This window comes from Lissotriton helveticus, chromosome 5_1 (assembly GCF_964261635.1).
Source record: "Lissotriton helveticus chromosome 5_1, aLisHel1.1, whole genome shotgun sequence".
Classification (NCBI taxonomy): domain Eukaryota; kingdom Metazoa; phylum Chordata; class Amphibia; order Caudata; family Salamandridae; genus Lissotriton; species Lissotriton helveticus.
Genome location: NC_136065.1, coordinates 1,274,054,436 through 1,274,079,381, shown reverse-complemented (window position 1 = coordinate 1,274,079,381; position 24,946 = coordinate 1,274,054,436). Strand labels below are relative to the sequence as shown.

The 24,946-nt window shown below is 46.2% G+C and overlaps 1 protein-coding gene across 2 annotated transcripts in view; it reads right to left on the bottom strand.

Moving 5' to 3' along the window:
• Nucleotides 1–24,946, bottom strand: part of ARHGEF40 (Rho guanine nucleotide exchange factor 40) — a 382,900-nt gene that overhangs the window by 101,738 nt on the left and 256,216 nt on the right. For both annotated transcript variants that reach the window (XM_078644086.1, XM_078644087.1), the window contains exons 16-18: nucleotides 5,740–5,826; nucleotides 4,559–4,777; nucleotides 503–673 (exon numbers count right to left, since the gene is read on the bottom strand). In XM_078644086.1, the coding sequence (XP_078500212.1) occupies nucleotides 503–673; nucleotides 4,559–4,777; nucleotides 5,740–5,826 (477 nt within the window). The remainder of the gene's footprint in view (nucleotides 1–502; nucleotides 674–4,558; nucleotides 4,778–5,739; nucleotides 5,827–24,946) is intronic.

Sequence of the window (24,946 nt, the reverse complement as noted above, 5' to 3'; positions counted from 1 at the left end):
GCTGTGGGATCTTGCTAAACCTGATAGATACTGAAAAGCTTTCTAACCACAGTCTTCTAACTATAACTCAATCTCTTACTGCAGTTAAGGCTCAGAAAACACTCTTCGTACAGTAACTGCTCTGCATGCGCAAGTGTTTGATTTTTCTGTTTGTTGACAGTTAAAATAGCTGTATTTATCTATCTGTATTTTTAAGTTATTTCACCCTAGCCATGGCCATAGCTTTGGACCTGGAATAATGTGACTCTTTCTTAAGCTCAAACTGTTAATTTTGCAATAACACGTTGCTGACTCTCTCTGTAGCACACAGTTTTGCTGCTGGCTCAGTTACAGACCTATTTGATTAGTTTACATGCATGTATTTCAGATTTTTCCGCCCAATGTTCTCACTGCTACCTTTATGCCATTTATTTAATGTGTAAGTGTTGAGTAAAGTGCTGGGTGTCTTTCTGTAAGCTTGGAGCATTGAACATACACTGCAGAGCCTGAGTATGGACCTTACCTTGAACGCCTGCTTGTAGCTATAGGTCTCCTGACCACCTTCCGATGTTTTGAGTTTGCTGAAGAGCAGAAGGTGCTCAAACAGGAACACGTGCCGCTGGGATTTCTTCCTTCCACAGAATATTGTGAACTCGTCCCGAAGAAGCAGCTGCCCATGTTCCTTCATATCCACCTAGCAGAGGGGAAGGGTGCAGATAAAATGGTAAAAGTTTGTGTCATCGCCACGCCAACGCTACTGCCTCACCAAGAGGACTACTGTAGCCACTATTACACTCAAAACGTCATCAACTTTATCATAACTTTCAAAGACGATTGATGCAAGAGCTTACTTGCCTGTTTGGTGGGGATGAATAGGGGTCTAACTGATTTTCCCAAGGAATGTGCCAGCATACCCACTCTCACACTGGCCCATTGGATCAGCTCCCTCTCCTAGATTTCAAATTGAGATGTGCAGCCCATCATCCCACTGATCTGATTTAAAAAAGAACCAGGAAACCTATGTGCAGGTCTCTGTGTTGCCTTGCAGTTCTGTTATATAATGGAATGCTACAGCATCACAGTCGCGCATCTTTGTATGGTTGTGGTTATTATGCTTTATTTGAGAGGGAGTTAGGGACACTGGTGTTAATTCAATCACGCAAATTATTACTCTTTTTTTAATGACAATGTATTGCCTTTTGTACAGTTTATACACCAGGCACCACATTTAGAATCGTACATAACAACAAAATAGCGACTAGTAGAGCCCCCAGTTTAACACTGTATGTTAGTGAGGATATGCAGAAGAACAAACACATAGTCCACCCCTCCCCAAGACTACCCCTCTGCAGATGCCATCGCCCCATTGTCTTCTTTCCTGTCCTATGGTACCTGGAATCAGCCCCTGCCTTCATAAGACTGAATCTCCTCCCCAGGGAGTGGACAGGAATCTCAGTTCTCTGCTGGACAATGCCTTACTATTGACACTATGCCGCCCATATTGTATAATGTTTAAGAAGGCATCCCCTGCCCTTTTATATGGGAATTTCCATGCAAAAAAGTCCACCCCGTGTTTCCACCGTTCCAATGATGGGAGGTTGATATTCTTCCAGGCCCTGGCAATGCCCCTTTTCGCTATCACCACCACCACCACAGCAAGGCAGGGTATTATCTGTCAGCATCTAGCTCTTCTATTGTGTGGAGAAGAACCAACACCCCCTTCCCAGAACGAGGCCAGTTGATCGCATGTCCAGGTCGTGAGGAGGAAGTTTCCCCTGTCAAACTGGCATCTTAGGCAAGTTGGTGTGTCCACCGCCCCCATCTTCCAAGATCTCTCCTGGGTGTATATCCTGTGTAAATATTTCCACTATATGAAGTTGAACTGCAAGGTAATTACTGTCTCTCTGTTAGTTGTCCCAGGTCTCCTGCCTAGGCCTCTCTCAACCAAACCAATGAACCTGGGGTATTAGTCATTAATATTTAATACATTTGTGAGACTTTGTGGTTGGTTAGCTGTTCTGTACATATTTTGGCCTCTAGGACATGGTATTCCAGTAAATTTGTGACTCCTTTAATCTTTTGGATACGAGTGTGTCTTAATTGTAGATATCTGAAAAAATTATGAACATTGTAGGTCAAATTCTGCCTGCAACTCCAGTAAGGATTTAATTGTGTACCCTGACAAGATGTCCCCCACCCTACTGATGCCTATGACATCCCAGGACTTACAGCCCTCTAAAGTAGTAACCTGTGACAGGTTGGTCCCAAGCCATTAGGAGATTTCTTTTGTCAGGCGTTCTTTTCAGCCTAGGGCTTTGTGAGAGTCCACCAAATCTACAGTGCCACATCTGTGGCTGATGGAAGAAGGTCCAGAGGGGTCCCTCCATATAACAGATGCAGGAGAGGGGTTTCCAGCATTGCCCCTCTCTCAGTTGCACAGACGGGATTAGCTGAACTGTTGAACCACCAATCATTTACGGCAATGAGCAGAGATGCTCTGTAGTATGAAAGTATATCCATAGTTGCAATACCCCATCATACGTGGATTTATAACATTTGGAAAAGGCAATCCTTGGCATGCGGTGCCGCTACAGAAAGTCCCTCAGTAAGGATTCTAGTCTCTTAGAGACCGAGAGGATAGTGGGAAGTAGTAGTTCTGCAGCTGATATATCAGGCGAAGAAGAACAACCATTTTCTATATAGCTGAGCGCTCGACAATGGACAATGGCAGTGTTGCCTAAAAACCCATGTCTCGGGTTTCCTAATCAAGATGGGGTTGGATATTTTATTCCCAGGCCTGTGTGGGATCATTGGTCATGTACACTCCCAGGAATTAAAAGCCCTCTCAAAGGACCAGTAAGTCTGCTGCCCAGTCCAGCGCCCTCCAGGCACATGCCATGGAGTACACTAAGGATTTGTTAATAATGAGCCAATAACAAGCACCAAAGATCTTTAGGATCTGAAGAACTCAGTGACACGAGTTAGGGGGGAGGTCGTCCAAGGAAATCAGGACGTCATTGACATATAGCGTGACCCTATCACAGACCTTTGGTGCCCACTCATGATTCCTCACCAAGGAATCCACCCTCAACCACGTCGCCAGGGGCTCAATCAGGAACAACATGGGGGTGATAGGGTGCAGCCTTGTCCCTCTGTACATCGGGAATTGGCCGGAGAGTGAACTGCTAACTCTCTGTCTTGCCTGAAGATTGGTGCACACCAGTCGCATCCAAGAAATACATTTAGGCTCAATGTAAGCTTTTGCAACATCCAGTTTTACAAAACCATATGCTTTGAGGAAATCCACTAGCAGGAGCAATTCCTGGTATCCTATGGTCTAGTGCCAGTACATTATGTACCCACCATGTTGTGTGGCTCTGTTAAACATAAACCCTGATTCATCTGCATGGATTTAGGTGGTGATCATGGAGCGTAGCCTATCATCCATTGCTTTTGCCCAGATTTTAACCTCTGCCTGAGAAATATGCCCCCCTCCCACAGGAGAGCCCAGTGCCACTACTTGGTAAGGCGCAGTGCCAAGGCCTCCGACGATGCACTCTCCTGCAGGCCACCCAGCTCCTGTGGCTGCAGGAAGAGGAGCCTCCGAGTGGTGAACACAATACAGTAGTGTGGAGGTAGGAGCGAGAGCCCCTGTGCTACTAGTGCCAGTGCTGTTTGCAGAAATGAAGCGCTGCTTAACTGAAAGTAATAATTGACTTAAGTGCACACTAAATCTTTCCCTGTTTATATATTAAATGTATGTATTGTTATGTGATTGCTTAAGACCTATCATCTTCTCTAAATAGCCACCCAAAATTGCTAATGACACTGTTGCCATGTACCTCCTTTTTTGCTAAAACATTCTATAGCTGAGAAATAGGTTAAAAACATGAAATAAATACCAAAACTGGATTAAAGTGAATTTCTCATTTCTGTTATTTGTTAGTGACGACTTTAAGTGCAGCAAGGAGATCTTTCCACTAAAAGCAGCTAGATGGAGAATTTAATCTTGAGAAAACTGATACAATTGTGTGCAGGCCCTAGCAAGATGCAGTTTTTCCTGGGTTTGTTTCTAGGTGCATCTACCAGAAATCTCCTAGCAAGATGCAGTTTTTCCTGGGTTTGTTTCTAGGTGCATCTACCAGGAATCTCCTCGCGGGGTTTGCACCTGCATGTGTCACCTCGCAAGGTTCTCTTGGATGTCCATGTAGTTTGATTAACTTGAAACCACCTCTCTGTCTTCCGCTCTCTAAAATTTTCTTTCAAAGTCCATAAAAGCAAAGATCTCCCTGAAATACAATCTCAGTGTGTGCATACCTGTGCGGGTCCTTGAAATCTGCTTATTGTCTGCAGCCAGCATCCGCGCATTCATAAAATCTTTTCTAACTGCTTTGAGCCACATCTGCAGCGTTCAAGTGCATGGGAATAGGCAATCCAGTTTAAAGCAATGGCGGTAATATGCTGCATACCGAGCGGCCAGAGTTGCCATGGCCACAATTATTATCTTCACTGTCGTAGTGAGCACAGCCACCATTACACCCTCAGCTGGTAATGGACATGATGCAGTTCAGAAGCTTACCTCAAATCCTCTAATTGCATCCACCGCCAGCAGGTTCCTCCCATGGTGCACCTGGGAGAGCAGCAGCTCCTGCGCGGTGCAGAGAGCCTGGCGTTCCTGCACGAGCTCCTGACTGCACTCCTGCGCCATCTCGTCCAGGAAGCGCCAGTACTGCTCCAACTGTTCCAGCGGCTTCTGCAGATGCTGGAGCATGCTGACCTCCGCGTCATCCTGACCGGCCTGCAAAGGAGATAGAACAAGAGAAATGGGACTTGGATCTGCCACTTCCAGGATTACACACAAGCAACACTAAATCTCCTAAAGGCACTTAGATTGCGTCTCACAAAGTCTACTTCTAGGCACTAGTAATGCAAAGGCCTTCTGTTTTGAGAGGATCAGTGTGCACTCCGGAGTCAGTGACTGGAAGCAGGATGCAGCCAGCATTCATACTAGAGAGAGGCAGTGAGCGCACTTAGATAGCTCGCTATACATTATTAACCATTCCGTGGAGCTCATTCATGCATACCTGCTAACTATACAAGAGGCCCCTACGAAACTTACTAACACCAAAGAGAGTTACTGAGTGCCTGTGCTTGTAAACCTCAGTATATTCTTGACCATTCCTAGGAACTCACTGCACGCACACCTACAGATTGTGTTGGGGTCAATAGACAATTATTCCACAGTTTTGAACCCTCTTTAGAGATACTTTGACCTATGGCTAGAGTCCATCTTGACGGGTTGTGAAAAGAGTAAACTGGCGATAGCATAGTACAATTGTACCTGGGGATCTTTGCTTGGTACTTAATTACAGAAAGGGGAGAAGGTTTGTAGAGACATCGGTGCATCGAGCACAGGTACGTAGGTCTGATAGATGCCTTTAACGAAAAATATTGCAGAGAAGGACACAGTGATGATAACTTGTCAAATATCCTAAGTTGTTTACCAACACAGATGTCAGTAGTTTGGTCATTCGAAACCTGGTTATCACTTTTTTAGGTTCAATATGATCACTTTATTTTTAATTTACATAAGACAATAGGAGTTGCTTTTGGTACGTTGGGGGAAACACTCACTAACTATTTCAGTGACATTTTCGGGGCCTGCTCTTCCTAAAAACTGCGAGTGCAGAACGCTCTGTACTTAAACTGCAGCAGGACTCATCGGAGGTTTCACGCACTCGGAGCTGTAAAAGACTTTACCTTGATGGGAATTCGGTGAGAAGTGAGGCTACATTCAACTTTGTGTCGGTTCTTCACGTACAAGGAGTACAGACTTATCTGATCGGCCTGTAGACAAACAAAAAAGAGAGGAGAACAGCGAAAGAGAGATTAAGGAAGACGGTGGAAGGAAAAAAGACACAAATTAAATCCACATCTTGAAACAGGTCACTCTAAAAACGCTAATTTTCTCAACAGTAAGGGCCTGAATTAGAATTGAAGTGAGGCTAAGTACAGTACAGTAAACATCACAGTAAATCTGTGCCTACCTGACCAAACCCATTCCAATGAGATATTTTGAGTATTGCTGCATAGTGGCATGAACTGTGTTGGTGAAAGTCATATCATTGGGAAAAAAATCTATAGCGGAATTTCTACCAATGCGGTAATATTCTGAAAGACACTCTTCTTCTGATGATGTAGGTTAACTTCATGCACATCCTATAATGCCTCCATTTGAGCTAACATCTGGCATGTCTCCCATCTTGGTTTATGGCAGCAGGCCACATAGTGCCTAATATGGGGCATTAGTTATGTTGCACCTGAACACTTGATTCCCACTCCATGTACTTGCACCCGAGAAAGATATACCAGAAGTATGAAACCAGTCACGTGATTTTGGTTAGGTACACATCCTTGTGCTATGAGAACATGCAACAAGCTGCCCTAACTACAGGTTTCTATCACCCCCACACAGATGTTACTGCTTACTACACAGAAACAAGGAAGAGCACCTTTCACCTCATCAACAACGAGGGAGGTAATGATACACATTCCAGGGACGAACAGCAGTTTAATGACCAAACAAATACAATGCCTCCATCTCTAGTGGGCTTGTGTATGTGGAGTTACACACCTTGCAAAAACCATGTAATAGATTTTCTCTCTTTCATTTCTCCCGTCTTTTTGTAAATTCAATTTTTGGCGCACTTTAAGTTGGAGGATTTCGTCCCAAACATATTTCATTGCGTTTTTAACAGATAGCAGAGCCGGACTGGCTTATTGGGCATTCGGTGAGTGCCCAACAGGCTGATCGGTTAGGTAAGCGTATGGGCCGTTTTTTCAGCTGTTTGTGGGCGCCACATACCTCTGACTGAATAGCAAATACCACATGCTGCATTTGCATGGCCTCATGGAGGTAACCGTTTACAGTAAGCATTGATATTTATGCAACGTGGTGTAACGCCATAATGTCAAGAATTTTGCATAGGAAGCACAATGCAAAATTCCTGAAATCCTGCAAATTAGTTTGTCAAAATTAAAATTTTGCCCGTGCCTGGTCAGGAGAGCCTGTAAAAAAAGACTTTAGTCATATGCTTAATACTGCCACCATTCCAAAGTGCCTGGAAATGAAAGAAATGAAATGAAATGAAAGAAATCTTATAGTGCGCAACTAAGCCCGAAGGCATCAAGGCGCCTAACAACAAAACCATCAAATAAGTATAAAACAACTATGGGTACGCCCTAGCGAAAAGCCACGTTTTCAAGGCCTTTCGAAACAGCAGAGCAGAGGGCCTCGATTTAATTTCACCAGGGAGAGTGTTCCATAGCTTGGGAGCAATTGTGGAAAAGGCCCTACCACCCCACTTGTTCCTGCGGAAGCGAGGTACCACAAGCAGATTCTTTGAAGAGGAACGGAGATCTCTCCCCGGTAAGTATGGTAGAAGCAGCTTCTTAACGCCCCCGCGCCTTTACCAGAGAGAGCGTTGTAGGTGAGGCAGAGGATTTTGAAAGTAATCCTTGATTCAATTGGAAGCCAGTGTAGGGCCTTCCTGGCTTCTGTTGCTGACGCTGATCTGGTGGCGTCCAGAACAAATTTGGCTGCCGCATTTTGAGCGGTCTGAAGACGCTGTAGCAAGTTCTTATTCATACCCATATATAGTGCATTACAGTAGTCAAGTCGCGAAGCGACAAGAGCTACCACCACTTGCTTCCGCGCCTGAGGGGACAGATAGTGTTTTATTTTTCTGAGTATCTTAATAATGCCCCAACAGGTCGCAACCGTTCTGTTTACCTGCAAGGACAAGGAGAGAGCGGGGTCAATCAACACTCCCAGGTTCCGTCCGACTTCGTAGGCGTAGGACAGGCTCCCAGAGAGGGCGGCCACCAATCAGGCGACCAGATGTTCTGGTTAGGGCCAAACACCAAGATCTCAGTCTTTTCGCCGTTCAGTTTAAGTGAGTTGTGAATCATCCACGAGGAAACTGCTTCCATGCAGCTCCTAAAACTGAACGACGACAAGTTCCCCAGATGGGAAAGGGACACCAAGATCTGTGTGTCGTCGGCATAAGAGACTACCTCCATCCCAAAAGATCTTACAAGCCTAGCAAGCGGGGTCACGTAGATGACTTGACTAGAAGTATATCACAGAAACAGCACCGGTGGCACTACATAGTTGCTCTCCACTTAAAATGATTTTATTATCATTTTAGTTTTGGCACTTCAGGGCCAGTGCATCACTTATGCCAATGACTGGCAGCAGTGAGGAGTGGCCACTAAAGTTTGTATTGCAAATGCTGGTTTGGCCGGCTACCTTGCCACGGCCGAACTGACAAGCGCAATTCAAACCTCTCCAACCCAGCTGTCTTGGATGGCCGGGCTGAGAGCAGGCAAAGGCCTACAGTGCTTTTGGTGCATGGAGCTAGCCTACTTCGGCCAATCTAAACGCTTTAGATCAGCGTCTTGAATGGATGAGAGTTGGCTGTGGGCTTTGTGCTCGGACCGACACCAGACTGTCCACCTTACCAACTTCTCTGCGGAGAAAGTTAGGCTGACCTGTGGTGTTCCCCAGGGATCCTCCCTCTTTCCCCTTCTTTTTAACTTGTACCTGTCTCCCCTGATCCGGTCCTTGCGCGAAAGTAAGGTCACTGCTTTTAACTACGCAGATGACATCCAGCTGGTGTTTGAAATTGGCTCTTCTGACATCTCAGTCAATAAGAAAACAAGTTATTTACCTGTAACTTCAGTTATCCAGTATTGGTTTCTTTCATAGATTCACATGCCTGAATCATTCCCCGTCGTCGAGACGGGAGTCCCACGGTAAATAAAAAAGCAGTGCCAAAAGCACTTTGTAGTAGTAGTAGGCCCTAGAAATAGGCCTGAGGCCTAAACTATAGTAGCCTATCTACCTCATTATGTCAAAAAGACCAAAGTCTTTGCTCCAACCAATCAGCTCACAGCACCCTCTAGAACCCTCTCTGCAGAGCCAGTTCTCCTCAGATTTTCGTAGCACAAGTGGGAACAAGTATCCCAACCTTAGAGAACTGCCTCTCCGGGGAGGAGGGTGGGTGCATGTGAATCTATGAAAGATACCAATACTGGATAACTGAAGTTACAGGTAAGTAACTTGTTTTCTTATCCAGTATTGGGGTATCTTTCATAGATTCACATGCCTGATTTAGAATAGCCACTGGAATCAAGCTAGCCGGGCTGATGAGAGGTGTTACCTCGAAACCGGGCCGGTCCTCGGATGCTTGTTTCCGTTCTGGGAAGGACATGGCTTTTGTAGTTCGGACTGGACTGTTCCCATGGGGCACAGGGTCAGCGCTGATTTGCATATCGCCATTGTCTAACCCAGGGTGGTGTGGAGTGGAAAAACGATGGATTTGGGCCCAGATCTTTGGACTGGGGTGAATGTGTGACATTGATCCACATTCTGTCCATCATTGTTGTGTTTGCAATTACCGCTCTAAGTGTACTGGGGATGCTCAGACGTGAGTCCCAGGCACTCCACACCACTGGAATCAAGCTAGCCGGGCTGATGAGAGGTGTTACCTCGAAACCGGGCCGGTCCTCGGATGCTTGTTTCCGTTCTGGGAAGGACATGGCTTTTGTAGTTCGGACTGGACTGTTCCCATGGGGCACAGGGTCAGCGCTGATTTGCATATCGCCATTGTCTAACCCAGGGTGGTGTGGAGTGGAAAAACGATGGATTTGGGCCCAGATCTTTGGACTGGGGTGAATGTGTGACATTGATCCACATTCTGTCCATCATTGTTGTGTTTGCAATTACCGCTCTAAGTGTACTGGGGATGCTCAGACGTGAGTCCCAGGCACTCCACACCACTCGAATCAAGCTAGCCGGGCTGATGAGAGGTGTTACCTCGAAACCGGGCCGGTCCTCGGATGCTTGTTTCCGTTCTGGGTAGGACATGGCTTTTGTAGTTCGGACTGGACTGTTCCCATGGGGCACAGGGTCAGCGCTGATTTGCATATCGCCATTGTCTAACCCAGGGTGGTGTGGAGTGGAAAAACGATGGATTTGGGCCCAGATCTTTGGACTGGGGTGAATGTGTGACATTGATCCACATTCTGTCCATCATTGTTGTGTTTGCAATTACCGCTCTAAGTGTACTGGGGATGCTCAGACGTGAGTCCCAGGCACTCCACACCACTGGAATCAAGCTAGCCGGGCTGATGAGAGGTGTTACCTCGAAACCGGGCCGGTCCTCGGATGCTTGTTTCCGTTCTGGGAAGGACATGGCTTTTATAGTTCGGACTGGACTGTTCCCATGGGGCACAGGGTCAGCGCTGATTTGCATATCGCCATTGTCTAACCCAGGGTGGTGTTGAGTGGAAAAACGATGGATTTGGGCCCAGATCTTTGGACTGGGGTGAATGTGTGACATTGATCCACATTCTGTCCATCATTGTTGTGTTTGCAATTACCGCTCTAAGTGTACTGGGGATGCTCAGACGTGAGTCCCAGGCACTCCACACCACTGGAATCAAGCTAGCCGGGCTGATGAGAGGTGTTACCTCGAAACCGGGCCGGTCCTCGGAGGCTTGTTTCCGTTCTGGGAAGGACATGGCTTTTGTAGTTCGGACTGGACTGTTCCCATGGGGCACAGGGTCAGCGCTGATTTGCATATCGCCATTGTCTAACCCAGGGTGGTGTGGAGTGGAAAAACGATGGATTTGGGCCCAGATCTTTGGACTGGGGTGAATGTGTGACATTGATCCACATTCTGTCCATCATTGTTGTGTTTGATTTAGAATAGCAAGCAGTAAACTTGGCAAAGTCGGTTGCGGATGGTGGGAGACTTACTGGGCCTCGGAGACTTCAGGCCACGACCTCTTAATGGCAATCCCAGAGGGATATGCTCTGCAGAGATTTGACAGAGCTAAGCGAAGAGGTGGAGGATTAGCAATTATTTATCAGTCGCATTTGTCCTGCCGTGTTAATGCCCTGACGTCACCATCTGAGCCTCTCCAGGCCCTGCATTTTGTTATTTCCTCATCTCCCTCAACATCCTTTGTGGGCCTTCTTGTTTACAGGCCCCCAGGACCTAGATCCAAATTCTGCAGTGACCTGTTTAAAATTCTGGAGCCATATGTTGGCAAGCCCCATTTCACTATCCTAGGAGATTTAAACTTTCATTTAGATGATGACATCTCTAAAGATACATATTCCCTGGTCGATCCCCTTAAGGAGTGTGGCTTTCTTCAATTGGTTAAAGGACCTACACATCGAGCAGGTCACACTCTTGATGGAGTCTTTTCCAATGATCCTAGAGTTAACACTGGAACTCCGGAACCTCTGGTTTGGACAGACCATTTGGCAGTACCGTTAGTCCTGACCTTCCCCCACTTGGCCCCCCCCAGTAAGGAACTAATACTGGGAAAGGGTAAAAGGAATTATAAAAATATCACAAATGATTCTCTGGCCCCCATCATTGGTTCTGTCCATTTGCCACCAGACCCTGAGAAGGCAGCACAAAATCTCGCCAATTCCATCTCTGCTGCATTAGATTCATTAGCCCCTGTCATACGACGCTATTCAGCGAGACATAGGCCTTCAGCTCCCTGGTTCACGGAACCCCTTAGGTTACTGAGACAAGGTTGCAGGAGACAGGAGAGAAAATGGAGGAAATCATGGGACTCTACTGATAGAGAGGCTCATAAGCAATTGCTGGGTGAATATAAAGCCGCAGTCATTAAAACCAAGCAAGAATACTTCTCGGAACTTACTACCTCTCTTACCTCATCGAAGGAGTTGTTCAAGATAGTGGACTCCCTTTGTACACTACAAGTTCCAGACCCTGTGAAGGGTTCCCAGGAGCTTTGTAATAAGATCTCAACTTTTTTCTACAACAAAATCGATGAGATTGCTATTAACTTAGAAGTGCAGAAAAAATCCCTTGAGATCAATACTATTCAGGCATTAACAACTCTAGAGGCCTGGCATAAAGACCCTTCCAAGACTCTCTCCAATTTCCCATTACTCACACTCGATAATCTCAATTCATTGCTGAATAGGACCAAATCCTGCTCTCCTTTGGATCCATGTCCTCTTAATGTGTTGAAGGATTGTAGGAACACTCTACTTCCTCCTTTACTGGAAGTAATGAATAGTGCCCTGTCACATGGGATCTTTCCATCAGTCTGGAAGAAAGCCATTGTTAGGCCATTACTTAAAAAACCTTCACTTGATCCCACAATCCTGAAAAACTTCAGGCCTATTTCGCTACTTCCGGCCCCCGCCAAATTGCTTGAGTCTCACCTGAATCTGCATCTGTCTGCGTTCCTGGACTCTTCTGGGTTTTTAGATCATACCCAGCATGGGTTCAGGAAACTCCATAGTACAGAATCCGCACTCACTATGGTTACTGATAACATCAGAACGAAGGTAGATCAAGGTCAGACAACATTGCTGGTCTTACTCGACCTGACCGCAGCATTTGACACCCTATCTCCCTCTATTCTAACATCTCTTCTGAGGGAGATGGGAGTAGAGGGGTCAGCCTTGGATCTTCTGTCCTCTTTTTTAGATCTTAGAGAACAGAGGACTAAATTAGGAGAATACCTCTCCCCTGCTACATCTCTGCAATGTGGGGTACCACAAGGGTCGGCCTTAAGTCCGACCCTATTTAACATTTATGTGGCCCCCTTAGCGAGATTGGTAAGAGCCCAGGGAATGGAAGTAACGTCATACGCAGATGACACCCAGATCATGGTGTCACTAGCCCAACCGGTCAGTACCTCTGCCTCCAGCTTCAGGAGCTGCATGCAAACAGTCTCTGACTGGATGATAGTCAACTCCCTGAAGCTGAACGGCGATAAAACCGAGGTGCTGATCTTTGGAAAGGACCAGGATGTATGGTCAAGCGATTGGTGGCCGCAATCCCTGGGAACCTGCCCGGTCCCCTCCCACTCAGCTAGGAACCTAGGGGTTATATTTGACACCTCGCTGGCAATGACCCTTCAGGTCAATAGAACAGTGGCTACTTGCTGGGGAATTCTTAAAATTCTCCGCCGAATAGTACATTATCTCTCCCCGCAAGCTAGGAAACAGACAGTGGTTGCACTTGTTGGTTCAAGATTGGACTACTGCAAATCACTGTATGCAGGGATTAATAAGGGACTAATACAGCGACTGCAAATTGTACAAAATGCGGCTGCAAGATTTGTCCTGGACATTCCCCGATCCTCCTCGGTAACATTAGCTAGAAAGAATTTACACTGGCTTCCTATAGAGCAGCGTATTTCCTTCAAAATCATCTGTCTGGTGCACAGCGCTCTTAAATCTGAAACATCAGTTGGGCTGGGGGCACTCCTATCCAGCTATGTCCCCAGCAGATGTTTGCGCTCACGGCAACAAAATCTTCTGGTTATTCCTAGGACCAAGAAGACCAGATGGGGAGGTAGAGCCTTTTCTACAGTCGCCCCCCGTCTCTGGAATGCACTCCCTCTGGAACTCAAGTCTCTATCTTCACTTCCCCTCTTCAAAAAGGCCCTGAAAACATGGTGTTTTAAGAAAGCCTACCAGTAATCAGCTCCTGGGACGGATAATCAATCAGTATTGAGCTAGGCGCCTTGATGCCCTTTGGGGCTTAGTCTGCGCGTTATAAATTTTCTTTCATTTCATTTCATTTCATTTCATTAGTGCACCCCCATGAATGTACAGTGAACAACCAACAATCGCTTAGAGATTGATCTATTAACAACCTTATTGAAAACCAACATAGAAGTAATGCAATTTCCTACAGGAAATGGAACATTAGTAGCATATAAACTTACTGTATGACAACATATGTCTGCATATTATAAACAACAACTTGAACTTTATGTAGTTTTAAAGAAAGAAGCCAACGGTAGTACCTTAATGTATTCCTATGGAAACAGGTGGCGTAACACAGCTTGGCCCACTGCCGCATCATTCTGATTTGCTGATTGTAGGCAGTAGTGTCTTGTAAACGTGTGGACATTCTTCCATGTCGCAGCACGGCAAATGTTCTCAAGCGTCACTCCTGCAAACAAAGCTGCAGACGCTGCCACAGCCCTTGTGGAATGAGATCGAACAGAGCTTGTCAATGGTCGGTTAGCCTTGATGTGACACAACTGGATGGCAGAGGCTATCCATCTGGAAATCGTAGCTTTAGTGACCACTTTACCGAATGTAGTCTGGCCATAAGCCACAAACAATTGATCTGATTTTCTTAAAGTCTTGGTTTTCTGGAGGTAGAACTTTAAGCATCTTTTGATGTCTAAAGAATGTAATGTTCTCTCCGCTGGGGTTGAAGGATTTGGAAAGAAAACCTTCAGCTTGACTGGTTCATTTAGATGAAATTGAGAAGGCACCATTGGTATGAATGTTGGATTCGTCCGCAAAGTGACATAGTCTTGGGAAAAATGCAAAAAGGGTTCTTTTATAGTGAATGCCTGAATTTCTCCCACTCTTCTGGCGGAAGTTAGGGCCAACAACAAAGCAACCTTCCATGTCAAGAATTTTAGGTCAGCTTTATGGATGGGTTCGAACGGGTGCTTCATCAGCTGTGAGAGGACTGTATTGAGCTCCCATTCTGGTGGTGAAGGCTTTACTGGAGGATAAGCCCGGAAAAGACCCCTCATGAATTGCTTAACGAGCGATGAAGAGCAGAGAGATTGAGTGTCAGCCATCTTCCTGTATCTGGCTAAAGCCGCTAAGTGGACCTTTATTGAAGAAAACGGAAGACCGGATTGCGCCAAATGCAATAAATAGGGTAGTATTTTTTCTGCTGGCGCCTTTATAGGATGTAAATTGTTTGAGATGCACCAAGCACAGAAGCGCTTCCATTTGAGACGATAAGTTCTTAATGTACTCTGGGCTCTTGCTTTCTTTAGAATGTCTCGGCAGTCCTGAGGATTTTGCAGATGTTGAAATTCTAGGAAGTTAGGAGCCATGCATGCAATTTCAGCGATTGAGGGTCTGGGTGCAGTATCTGGCCCTCGGTGCGTGATAGCAACGTTGCAGTTACCAACAGCTTGATTGGTGGCTCCTGTGAGAGAAGCATGAGCTCCTGAAAAACCAATACTGGCGAGGCCACCTGGGAGCAATTAGCAGAAGGCGGCAACTCTCCAATTTCATCTTGCGCACCACTCGTGGAAGCAAAGGGATCGGAGGAAAGGCGTAAGCATAACTCCCTGACCATCGCATGGACAGGGCATTCCCCCTTGATCCCGGTTGAGGGTACTTGCTGGGGTAGTACCGGCATTTCTTGTTCTGTTGGGTTGCAAATAAATCCAACATTGGCTTGCCCCATCTCTGAAACACCTTGCTCAATTGGTTGTTGTTCAGTTCCCACTCTTGGCAATCTGACGAGAATCTGCTCAGTTTGTCTGCTAAGGTGTTGTACAGACCCCTGACGTGTTCTGCCTTGAGAGTTATGTTGTGAATCGTTAACCATTGCCATAACTCTTGGGCTTCCCTGGACAATGTTGCTGATCTCGTTCCCCCTTGCTTGTTTATATAAAACATGCTGGTAGTGTTGTCCGTTCTGACCAGAAATGAGGATCCTGTGATCTTGGGGAGAAACGCTTGAAGAGAAAGAAAAATGGCTTTCAACTCTAGACTGTTGATGTACCATTTTTTTCTGCTGTTGAGGCCATTTTCCTTGCACCTGTAAATCCTGGAGATGGCCTCCCCAGCCCTCCATGGATGCATCTGTCGTCAGAATGAAATCCGGAGGGGCTTGCAAGAAAGTGAGTCCCTGTTCCAGATTGCTCAGCCTTGTCCACCATTGAAGGGCATGCACCATCCTGTTGGTGACTGTGATGGTGTCCTCGAAAGAGCCTGTCGCTTGTTGCCATTGAAGATGTAGCTCTTCCTGTAAAGGTCGCATCTTTAGACGTGCTAATGGAATGAGGTTGATGGCCGAAGAGCACATCCCCAGAAGTGATGCAAATAGGCGAACTGAAAGTGACCTTTTTCTTGACAGTTTTATTGCCAAGGCCTGTAGTCGGAGTTGTCTCTCTCGAGACAAGAATGCCTTGCATTGTACTGTGTCTAGACAAGCTCCTAGGAACAACAGGTTCTGTTTCGGAACCAATTGAGATTTGCTCTTGTTGATTGTAAGGCCTAGCGATGCAAAGAGAGTGCGACATATCGTAATGTCGGATTTTACTTTGGCCTTCGATGGACCTTTGACTAGCCAGTCGTCCAAATACGGGAAGACCTGCACCTTTGCTGATCGAAGAGCTGCTGCTACAGGAGCCAGGCACTTCGTGAAAATCCTTGGGGCCGACTTGAGGCCAAATGGGAGGACCTTGAACTGATAATGGGCGCCAGCCACAGTGAAACTGAGGTATTTTCGATGTTTTGGGTGAATTGGGATGTGGAAGTATGCATCTTCCATGTCCAAGGAAGCCATGTAATCTCCCTCGTTGAGGCAGTTGAGAATGTCTGAGAGAGTGACCATTCGGAATCCCTGCTTCTTGAGATAATTATTCAGATTGCGCAGGTCTAGGATCTGTCGCCATTCCCCTGATTTCTTTTTTATGAGGAAAAAACGGGAATAGAAACCTGTCCTTCTCTGATGGATTGGAACTTTCTCTACAGCGTTCTTGAGAAGCATTGCTTGAACCTCCTTGATCAATAAGTGAAGACGAGGGGGAGGGGGACCCCTGGGCAGAGTTGTTGGAGGTTTGGTAATGAACTCCAGGGTGTGACCATGTTGGACTAGGTCCAGCACCCGCTGATCTGTTGTTATCTGATGCCATTGTTGTTGGAAGGCAGATATCTTCGCGCCCATGGGAAAATAGGGGATTGAAGGTGGCGCCCAATTGATCTTCTTGTGATTGTCTCGCCCCTGATTGTTCGTGCGCCTTCTTCCTCCTTGGCGAGAGAAACCAGCCGATCCAGACTGGCGATACGAAGACTGATAGTTCTGGCGGTATTGCTGTTGATATTGCCTGCATTGCTGGTAATAATTTCCTCTGGACGAATAACCGCGTCCTCTCGCTCCTCTGAACGATCCTCGCTTGTACTGCAATGACCCCAGCGATTTTGCAGTATCCATATCGGTTTTAATTGCTTGGAGAGCTTCGTTGACATGTTTCCCAAAGAGGGACTCTCCGTCGTATGTCATGTCCAGCACTTTCAATTGGACCTCTGGACGAAAGGTAGTGGCCTTCAACCACCCTTGACGTCTCAAGACAGCCGCTCCTGCCAACTGTCTGAAATTTGTGTTTGCAATATCTAATGCGCAGTCGATGGACTCCGCAGCTGCGTGCTCTCCTTCCATTAATATTTTTCGTGCTTCCTGCCTCTTATCTTCTGGAATGAGTTCCATGAAAACAGCTATTTCTGACCACATTTGGCGATCATAGCGCCCTATAATCGCCAAAGAATTTGCCGCTCTGATGGAGGCCGCAGCCATGGTGGAAAACTTTTTACCAATAAGGTCTAAACGTCGCCCCTCTTTATCGGGTGGTGTAGAAATAGGGGTAGCCGGATTCTTCGACCTTTGTTGTGCAGCCTGAGAGATTACCGAATCCGGACGCGGATGACCAATAAGGCACGCTGGACTAGTGAGCGGGGCACGATATTTCTTCTCAATTCTTGGCAACACAGCAGGCACAGAAGCGGGGTTTTTTATCACTTTGCGGCCCTCTTTCCAAATATACTCAATGATAGGAATGGCTCGAGATACCTTCCTGGTTTCTTCTTAAAAATCATGAAGAAAACACTCCGTTTGCTCCACAGTCACCGGGAGTTTAAATCTGTTTGCTGCTCTCTGCATCAGATTGTGGAATCCACCTACATCCTCAGGTGGAGAATCTGAAGGCTGAGGAGTCGGAGGGGATGGCATGGGAATAACAATCACCCCACGGGTCTGATAAAGGTGCGTTAGGCAACTCCCCTTCCTCTACTTCCTCTTCTGAGGATGTGTCCGGGGTTTGTGGAGGCAACTCAGGTTGCGTAGGTTCCACAACTGGAGAAAGCGGTGGAATTTGAGATGAAGGAATAGAAGTAGTAGGCTGAGGCATTTGTGGCGGAAAGCGTTGCTTGTAATCTGCCAGCATATCCTGTAAATCCTGAATCAGGGTAGGTGGTAAATGGGTGACTTCTGAGACCTTAGGCCGCCTCTGATGTTCCAAAGAAAGAGGCACTAAAATGTCCTCCTGATAGTAATGCTCAGTATAAGTGTCGTCTTCATCACCATCTTGACACTTGATGACGAGATCAGATAGGTGACGCGCCACACCAAAAGCTCCTCCATTATCATCATCCTCAAAATCATCATCTTCGTCATACGAGTAGGATTCCAGAAGATGAGAGGGCATAAGTGGCGACATGTATGAACCTTGTTGCCTCTTCTAAGAGACGAGTTGAAAGTTCTTCGTTGAAACTGGCGTACAAAAAACCTGATTCCCAGCGATCGGCTTCACTAAAGCTGAATCCATCAACTTAGACGCCACCGGTGACAAAGGTGCAGCTGGCTGCTGAAAAGATGCCGTCGTCGACGGGATTATCGTCGGCGAGGTCGACGACGAAGGAAACGTCGTCGATGGAATTGCCGTCGACGGGACCGTCGTCGATGGACTCGACGTCGACGGGACCGTCGTCAATGGAATTACCGTCGACGGGACAATCGTCGACGGGCCGGTCGTCGACGGAACAGCTGTTGACGGGCTCGTCGTCGACGGGACAGCCGTCGACGGTTTCGTCGTCGATGCTTTCTTCGTCGTCGAGACAATCGTCGACGGTGGCGTCGATGACTTCGTCGACGGCCTCTTTTTAGACGACGAAGGCTTCGTTGACGATGATGTCTTCGTCGATGAGCCGTCTACGAGAGTTCTTTTCGCCACAATACAAATCTTTGTAAACACAATAGGCGAAGTGACAGATGTAGTGGAGATCATAGCCGTAGAAGAGGAGGTTGAAGTAGAAATAGAAGTCACTGGTGAGGAGACAGAAGAGCTCTTACTCACGGTTTTCTTAGAGGAATCGTTGGTGGCTGAGGCTCCAGAGACAGAATGTGGAGATCTCTGTGAAGAGCCTAAAGTAGAGTGGGAGGTTTTCGCATGTTTTCTCCCCTCACTTTTCTTATCCTCCTGAGACCTCGCCCTCTTGCTAGAGGTAGAGGCTCCGTCATCATCATCCGTGGAAGAGGATTTTAGCCACAAAAGGACTCTGGCCTCCCTATCCCTTAAGGTCTTAGAAGGGAAGGTGCGGCAGATCTTACAATTTTTTGCCTCATATTTGGGATAAAGGCAATAAATACAGTCCTTGTGCTGGTCATCCACATGGACCCTTTTCTTCTCGCAGGTTCTGCAAGGTCTTAACAAGGCCTTCTTGTCAGACATCCTGAAGCTCTGAGGAAAAAACTGAGTCAAGACTCAGGGAGACTCCCTTCCACACGACGTGCGGTGAAAATCTGAGGAGAACTGGCTCTGCAGAGAGGGTTCTAGAGGGTGCTGTGAGCTGATTGGTTGGAGCAAAGACTTTGGTCTTTTTGACATAATGAGGTAGATAGGCTACTATAATTTAGGCCTCAGGCCTATTTCTAGGGCCTACTACTACTACAAAGTGCTGAAACATGGCAGATGGCGGAACCTTCATAGAAATGTACCTGATCCAAAGTAACCTCAATCGTATTTTCCCCTTAATAAATGGTTTACTGGGGATTATGTGCACACTGAAAAAACACCCACCATCACAGTGTTAGCCTAAACAGAGCATAACATAAATTGAAATAAGCAAAGGTGCACCATATAACACAAATGTGGAGAGATCACAAACTAATTATACAAGCACAAATGGTGATGTCCAGAGGTCTTGTTTGATTAATTCCTTTATTTTTCAATAGAAAGAAACGAACAGCCGACGCGTTTCGTCCCGGAAGGGACTTCTTCAGGGCAAGTTATAGAGTGATAAATCCTTGGCGAAATGGGCGGTCGTGTGGCGAAGGCAGGGCCATTATGATCCCTGTTGTGATTCGAGACGGTTCAGTAAACGTTGAAAAACATTAGTAGTTGGAGAAATTTATGTTGTATCTGTCCTCCAAAAAGAAAATATAAAGAACATGGGCTTGAGAATTAACTTTTAAAATATTGGAAAAATAACACAGTCTAAGTTGTTCTTAAGTCAGGGAAAATGTATCCACGGTGCACCATCCATAGGTTGTGCACCTTAGTCTGCATTTGGAAATAACGTAATCAGTTACTGATATGGATATGTGTCTCAAAAAGCCTCCTCAATATTCGGCCAGATATACGGACTGAGGGTCGCAACAACTGGGCTTCACAGGATAGATTCCGTCTCCGGTCTTCTCTTGCGATTCTGGCCGTATATTGAGGAGGCTTTTTGAGACACATATCCATATCAGTAACTGATTACGTTATTTCCAAATGCAGACTAAGGTGCACCACCTATGGATGGTGCACCGTGGATACATTTTCCCTGACTTAAGAACAACTTAGACTGTGTTATTTTTCCAATAGTTTAAAAGTTAATTCTCAAGCCCATGTTCTTTATATTTTCTTTTTGGAGGACAGATACAACATAAATTTCTCCAACTACTAATGTTTTTCAACGTTTACTGAACCGTCTCGAATCACAACAGGGATCATCTTGGCCCTGCCTTCGCCACACGACCGCCCATATCGCCAAGGATTTATCACTCTATAACTTGCCCTGAAGAAGTCCCTTCCGGGACGAAACGCGTCGGCTGTTCGTTTCTTTCTATTGAAAAATAAAGGAATTAATCAACCAAGACCTCTGGACATCACCATTTGTGCTTGTATAATTAGTTTGTGATCTCTCCACATTTGTGTTATATGGTGCACCTTTGCCTATTTCAATTTACTAATACAAAGTGCTTTTGGCACTGCTTTTTTATTTACCGTGGGACTCCCGCCTCGACGACGGGGAATGATTCAGGCATGTGAATCTATGAAAGATACCCCAATACTGGATAACTTTCAGTCCACCAGGACCCTAATTAGCGATTGGATGGTGACCAATCAATTAAAACTCAACCCTGATAAGACTGAGCTGATCCTGACTGGAGGCCCCTCTAACCCATGGAACCCTAACTTCTGGCCCACCCTCCTTGGCAATCCTCCCCGTCCTGCAGAATCTGTTAAAAGCCTGGGGGTTATAATCTGTAAAGAGCTATCCATGAAGCCTCAGATTTGCGCAGTGGTGTCGTCTTGCTTCTTCCACCTCCGCAGAATTCGAAAGATCTCTAGATTCTTAACTACGGAGGCTCTAACCCTTGCTCTCCTGGCCCTAGTCATTTCCCGCATTGACTACGCCAACTCACTTTATGTTGGCATCCCTGCCTACCAGCTCCGTCGTCTGCAACTGGTACAAAACCAGCCAGCTAGGCTCATCTTTCACCAACCTAGACACCACCATGTTCGTCCCCTGATGAAGAGCCTTCACTGGCTCCCGGTGGCCAAACGCTGCAAATTCAAATTGGGCTGTACCACCTTTAAAGCATTGGCCGGTCTGGGTCCAGCTTTTATTTCCTCTTTGATCCACCGCTATATCCCCTCTCGTGACCTTCGCTCCTCTCACTTAGCTCTTTTACTACCCCCACCTTGCAAACGAAAGAAACACGGTGGTCTTAGATTCTCTTTTCTTGTGCCTCAATTCTGGAACTCACTCCCCTTGGAATTTAGATTAACTACTTCTTATACCCATTTAGATCCCTTCTGAAAACCCTGTTTGTTTCTCTCAGGCATATGAGTAAGGCCCTGTTCACCATTCACTCATCTGCTGTCCCATGTTCACAGCGCCATGAAACCGCCTGGTGAAAGTGCGCTCTATAAATCATTTTAACATAACATAACATAACAGGACGTGCTGCAGAACAACCAGGAAGTACTGCAGAACGAGCTACAGTGTAAGGTAAGTGATTGTTTTTTTTAATGTGCATATTGTTGTGTATTTGTCATGTGTATTAGGTTTATGTCAAATGTATATGTGTATATGTATATGTACATATGTGTATATATGTATAAGTGTATGTTATACGTATATCTTTTGCATGTGAAACTGGTATCCTAACTTTATACTGGCCCAAGCAACATGCGATTCCAGCATGTGCACTGCCACCTAGGCCAAGGTCCAGAGATGGTTCTGTGACCTGAAAGTGTGTACCAAGGATGCCCTCTTATGTCAGTATGGAGCAACTGTTCATGTCCTGGGTTAATCATGTAAAGCGATGGTGGCAGAATACTGATTTTTGCAAATAGATAGTTTTGGACACATCCTTTTTATGTGCCGGAGAGAAGTGCAGCCTACCAGCCCAACTCGTGTAAAAGTTTAACTTCCAAGTAACATCCAGACCCTCGCATTGCCATTACGCATGTGCATGTGTTCCTTGTGTGTGTGTGGCACATACATGACAATGAGACTGTGTGCAATGTATTTGGTGATCCCTGGTTTAGCAGAACACAAGATGGGGAGTGAGTATAGCTTCTCCAGACAGTGGAAGTATGTTGCCTGCATTTCTGAAACTGGAGGGGGAGATCCAGACACAGGCGTGAGGGAGAACAGAGACTGGGCTACTCGCTGAAATTCTATGAAGACATTTTTGCAATGGATTGAGGATTAGAGGTTCCGGTGCACTGCCATTTGGTGGATAGTAGAGGATAACCAGAAGATTTTGTCTGTTCTTGGTCCTACTTTCAGGAAGGCTGATGACAGCCACTTGTGGAGGCTTCAGATACTGCATCCTGTTTTGGTTACTCCTGCTTGGAGCCAGCATCATCACTACCTGCTGTGAGAGTCATCACCTAGCACATAAAATGAGATATGAAAGGGAACCACTTCAAACAGGTTTCAAGGGCATATTAAGGGAATCTACATCCCCCGTCTGGATAAGGAGTATAACAAGTGCACCAACCAGCTTCAGCCAAGTCACAACCCCAGGCTGAGCAGGTAATGCAAGGCCCAGTCTCACAAGACAGAAAGACTGTGCCGGAAAGCACAGACACTTTTGCCACCTGAGGTTACCCATGCGAGTGAAAACTCCCAAGGCTTAAGACCTTTTTAAACTGACCGTCAAGTTGATGATGTGGCAACAGCTTAGCAAACCTGTGTCTAATCTGGTCTAAGAATGAATCATGGAGGAAAAACCATAGACATTGGGAGACGCTGTAGAGTGGGAGAAGGGCACCAGGGAGGGTGTAGTACTTAACTAAGAACCAATGGGCATGATTGTTAGCCTAGTGGTTGTACCCCATCTACTTCTGTAGTATTCTGTTCTTTGAAATGTAAACACGTTTCTTTTTACTTTAAGATAAGCAATGGGCAGGATGTGAATTATTGTACCCATCTGACTGAGTTCTTAGTCAAGGCCAACCTCACACAAAATCCCTGAGAGCCTTTGACTGCTCTTCCTCACTTCTCTGTGAGTCAAGTGTAGAAAGGGTGTACTATGCTAGTGTGTAGAGTCATAGTAGAACAGGCACAGCACATCACTGAAGAATAAGACTGAGGTCCCAGTAGTGCTTGTGTACAGTGGCCTCCCCGAACCCCCGAATGTGGCCTGACAAGCACTAGCACATAAACCCCTGTCACTATCGACTGATGGAAAATGGAAAACAATTGTATTAAGCAAGTTAGAGCCCAGCTTAATGTAAGTAAAGGTTTGGCTAGTCTCAAATTGCTCCCAGAGGTGCAGAAGTTTCTAGTTGCACATCAGAGGACAAGCTTTGTTTTTCAAAGGTTTGTTGAACTGAAGGCTGTGCCCTTTACTTTGCAACCGAAGGCTGAAGGAATTTCGGGTTTTTGGGCCCTTTCACTCTTAAGAATCTTCTGCCATGCTTCAGCCTCTTGAATGTACGTTGTTATATCAGCTATGAAAGAGTCAACCAAAGGTACCTGCCTGGTACATTATTTTGATAGAACTATTCGAGGTAGTCAGTAAATTTGCCTTAGTATGTTTTATGCTTGATGAAGGGGGTGTTCAGTTCTTAGGTCTCGCCTAGCGACGCAGCGCATGCGTTGCTCACTTAAGAGATCTATTGTCGTCGCTTTTCTTTTGGAAGTGGGGTTGGTGACCGCCCTGTCTCCCTTAGGCCCTGCCCACCCGGACTGCATATTTTGCTTGCGCATGCAACCAGTCAGTGCAGGCACGAGCAGTGGCTCTCTCTCTCGCCTCTCAGTGGGTCACCATCTCTCACGGCGACATCTTGTTAAATTAACAGTGCTTGTAAGGACAGTTTTCTAGATTCTGCCACAGGTGGCAGGAAAAGGCAGATAAGAGTCTCATCCAGCAGCTCTCGCTTTTAAACCTTAGCCTTTCGCACCCCTACTGCCAGATAACACACAGACACAAGCGTGCCGTTTGTATTTTAACCCACGGTAAGAAGACAAGGAATGCAGGAAAAGGAGGAGACAGTGGTCCGCATATGCGTTCCTCTTAATTCCACAAACCTCTAAGGGTGCGTAAACTTGAAATGAAAGCAATGGTATGAGGGCCTAGTCCCTCTGTCCAATGGTTCAAGCCCATCCCCCATGTCATCCATGCCAGAAGGCTCCTGCTTATCAACGTCATCCTGGTTATGACTCCAATGCTTACTGGAGGGGTTTGCGCTGCTCAAGGATACCGGACGACACATTCAAGTCACTGAGTGAGTTTAATGTGGTTGCATCGCCACTCCCTCTGCTGTGGAGCAGTGAGTAGAGGTCTACCAGTGCACGGGTTCTGCATTTTCACACTGCACGGAGAAACACCAGTCTGTGTTTATCTTGATGCACTTGGAGTTTATTTGTAATTTGCATCTGTGAGAAATTTGGTGGCTGTCTGTATGCAATTACAGGTAAATATTGTCAGCGCTTCCCTTGATGTTTCGAAGGAAGGACGTAACCTCAATGGCCCCACAGCCTCGTAAAAATTGCCTTTAAATTAGACTTCTGTACCTAGGCGGTGGACGGGGAGTTTTCCTGATGTAGTAACTGGTGGGCGTCAAG